This window comes from Aplysia californica, unplaced genomic scaffold (assembly GCF_000002075.1).
Source record: "Aplysia californica isolate F4 #8 unplaced genomic scaffold, AplCal3.0 scaffold00047, whole genome shotgun sequence".
NCBI classification, from domain to species: Eukaryota; Metazoa; Mollusca; class Gastropoda; order Aplysiida; family Aplysiidae; genus Aplysia; species Aplysia californica.
Window position 1 is genome coordinate 1462135 of NW_004797317.1, and position 3819 is coordinate 1465953.

At 51.8% G+C, this 3819-nt stretch overlaps 1 protein-coding gene across 1 annotated transcript in view; it reads right to left on the minus strand.

Moving 5' to 3' along the window:
• The window catches only part of LOC101848098 (trithorax group protein osa), a gene marked incomplete in the record, with an annotated part of 81605 nt that overhangs the window by 25186 nt on the left and 52600 nt on the right, over positions 1–3819 (minus strand). The window contains 1 exon segment of the mRNA XM_035968253.1: positions 1205–3209. Coding sequence (XP_035824146.1) covers positions 1205–3209 — 2005 coding nt within the window.

Below are 3819 nucleotides of genomic sequence, written 5' to 3' on the forward strand. Positions count from 1 at the left end.
GAGAGAGAGAGAGAGAGAGAGAGAGAGAGAGAGAGAGATGTGACGTGATATCGAAATAATAATGATATTACTATGGGCATGTACAGAAGAGGGGCACACCATATATAACTGAAGAAGGCGGCAAAGGATGGGCTGCCAGGTACAGGGAGATGAAGAAACCATACATATAATAATATGGGTCGTATGCTGAGAGAAGAAGACGTGCAGATTTGGGGGGGGGGGGGTTCATACATAGTACTGCAGGAAAAAGATCAGACGGCGGATGGAGATCGGTCGTCAGTTCTGGACAATCGCTGCAGGAGCACAAGACTGGAAGGAAGGAAGGAAGGAAAGAAGGAAGGAAGAAAGGTAGGGGGGGTGGATGGAAGTTAAAGAGAAGTGAAGGATGGAGGGCAAGGAGGAAGGATGGAAGGAAGGATGGGATGGAGGAAGGAAGGAAGGAAGGGTAGAAGGAAGGAAACAAGAGCTTCGTGGGAATGTTAGAAATATCCATAAAATAATATAGTTGACAAGTATGGAAAAGAGGTAAATCTGAGGGGTGAGGTGGGAGGGGGGGGGGTCAGCTTTCGCTGTGTTCTGGTGGGTCCCGAGAGGATGGTGATACATATATGCACTCACTAAGGATAGCATTGTGATATCTTTACTCAAAGATGAAACGTGCAATCAAGGTAATGGAAGCACAATTCACAGACTGAGAGAGTTCTTTAAGAGTAAAGGCAGATTCGTTTTACTCTTTACAATCACTAACACGTTTTTTTAAAAGGAGATTTTTTAAAAGAAAAAACTGCCTCTGAAGTACAACCATCATCTAAAGTACTCATGAAATTGTTGAAAGAACTTAAAAAAGAAACTGACTAACCATTCTCTTTGAAAAGGCTTCATTGAACACTACTTATTCTTGAAAAGGACTGCAATGGAGTAGCATCACAGCATCAAGATTAATTTTAAGTGGTACTATGCCTTTCCCACCTAAAGGACATTACATTTGTTTTTCTTCCCATGTGCATACCCTTAAGGCTAAGGGTCATGCACTTCAAGCGGATATTCGAAAAGCCAATCAGTATCTCAATATTTGAATTGAAATAGAAACTGTTATGCTAAGGTGCATCTCAGTATTTAAATAAGAAAATGAAATTAAACTACAAAGGTGATCAATGATACTCTCCCAGTCTGGATCAATCAGAGGACGAGGCTGCATGCTCACCTGTGTATTTGGCCTTCTGTACGGAGTGGGGTTCCAGTTGTTGAGGGGAGGGGCTGGGGGAGGTGGGGGCCCTGACGGTGGTGGCGGAGGAGGGGGAGGTGGGGGTGGCACCGGTGCGGGAGGGGGTGGAGGTTCATACGCCGCTGGTGAACCTAAATTTAGATTGTCCATGCCCGAACTTACACCCACGGGCTCGTAACCTCTGTTGGCGCCGTATCCTTGACCGTACCCACTTCCGGTGCCCGAACTGGGGCTCATAGGTCCACCAGGGGGCGCACCGTAGGGAGAGGGCGAAGAGTAGGGGTTGTTTCCTCTGGACGACTGGCGGGAGAAGGACGGCTGAGGCTGTGGCGGGGCTCCAAAGTCGGTGATTCCAGGAGGGCTCGGGAAGTCGGCGTCGTGCTGCCCGTATCCGGGGCTGACGGGGGTGTAGGGGGCCGGGACCGGGGCGGGGGGTGGTGGGGGAGACTTGACGTGGTAGCCTCTTGGACTGAAAGAGGAGCCGCTGTTGTCGGGGACACTCTGGTCAAAACTGACCCGGCGTGTCAGAGGCTGCTGCTGACCGGAGCTGGACACAGGCGACATTGGGCTCTGGTAGGGCTTGGGGCCTGCAGAGTAGGGCGCCGGCGAATAGGGGGTAGGGGCGCTGTTATTGGCGGTGTAGGACGGTGTGGGGGAGAAGTTGTTGCTTGGCTGTGTCGGCGTGAAAGGTTTTGGCGCAGAGTAGGGCTGGGGGGCACTGTTGTAAAGGTTGAAATTTGCCGTTGTCGCCACTCTGGGGGTGTTGCTGTTGTTGTTGTTATTGTTGTTGTTGTTGTTGTTGGCGGGGCTTCCGTATGACGAGGACGGTTTCGTGTGAGGCAGGGTGGCATATATGTTGCTTCCAGACCCGTGAAGGTTGGACTGGTCGAAACCACCGCTTCTGAAGCTATTGTCGTTACCGCCGTAATTCGAAGACGGTTGCTTGTTGCTCTGGTAGAAGTTGCTGGACGGCGTACCGGTGTCTACGTTGCCGCCGTAAGGTGATGGAGCTTGGCGTCTGTCCACGCTATTGCTGAATGCTGGTTGGACGTTTGGCTGGCTGCGCGGGCTCATGGGGTTCGAATAAGGCTGAGGACTCATGGGCCCGGCGCTTCCTGGGGTGTTGTAGCTCTGTGGCGCGTTGTTGTAGGAGGGCGACGGCTGGTAGGACGCCTGTTGTACAGCTGGGCTGGCGTAGGACTGAGGCTGCTGCTGTGGCTGTTGTCTCTGCTGCTGCTGCTGCTGTGGTTGACTAGCCTGGAAAGGTATTCCAGTATTGAAGCCGACGCTGCTGTTTGCCCTGTTGCTGTCCCCGGGGTAGCCGGGACTGTAGGAAGAAGGCTGTGGGGCATTGTAGGATCGAGGTTCGTAAGCCGGAGGTCCGCCGAACCCGCTAAAGGCATCCCTGTCAGCAGCCGCGTTGTTGCTGTTGTTGTATCCGCCCATACCTCTAGGAAGGGACTGCGTGCTGTAGGATATATTCTGAGGAGGCTGGCTCGGCTGGCTGGCCGGCTCACCACCGCCGCCGTAGTGGAGATCCCCGCTACTTCCGCGCAGATCCACGGGCCCGCCCGGCGAGTCGTGTACAGGACCTTGCTGCTTGTACGCCAGTGTGTAGTCGGGGAAGCTCACGCCGCCGCTGTCGTTGTAGTCGTTGCTGTAATTGTTGCTGAAGCTTCTCTGAGGTTGCTGTCGCTGCTGCTGCTGCTGCTGCTGTTGTTGTTGTTGCGGCTGAGAGGGGGCAACTCTTTGTATTTCGATCCGCGTGCCGTACTGAGGCTGAGACTGCTGGATCTGAGAGCCGTAGTTGCGCGGTGTGGTGCTGTAGTTGGGGGTAGCGTTGCCGCTGCTGAACACGATGTTGCTGCCGCTGTTGTTGCTGCTGCCACCCCTTGGAGCAGTCTTGAAGCCCGAGTCGATCTGTATGGAGTTCTGACTGCCATAGCTGGAGCCGGGCGAGAGAGGGGCGGATCCTGATGGGTCCCTGGAACGCAAAGGTATTTTTTTAAAAAGTTTTAGTTGAGGTTTACGGCGTTCACAACTGCATAAGGTTATATGAGTGCCAGAAGATTAGTGGTTGTACAAGAGAGTAACAAATATAAAAAAGAAGAAGGGGAGATAAGGACGATAGATGTTTCATAGGAAAGAAGAAGCAAACCACACCAGAGCACCCGTTAACCACCTACACGTGAAGGTATTGGGGGATGGGGGGGAGTGGGGGGAGGAGAGATAATGAAAGATAATCAGTTTGGTTTGTAAACTTGTTGTTGCTTTATAAACGAGGTTAGAACGAAATACTGAAAATAATGAGTGATTGCATAAAGTATTTATCTGCCTGTCTATCTACCTGCCTGTCTGCCTGTCTGTCTGTCTGTAATGTGTGTGCATGCGTGTGTGTGCGTGCGTGTATTGTTTGCTTGTGTGTTTTGTGTGTGCGTAATTAGTATATATTAGGAATCTGAACACTTTCTGACCTGCCCCCTATTATTTCTGTCAGCTTTCCCCATTACCCCATAGTCATCTTCACCTCGCAGTGCTTTTTAATAGATGGAACAAAGAAAAGACAATCACTGCCCCCCCCCCCCCCCCCCCCC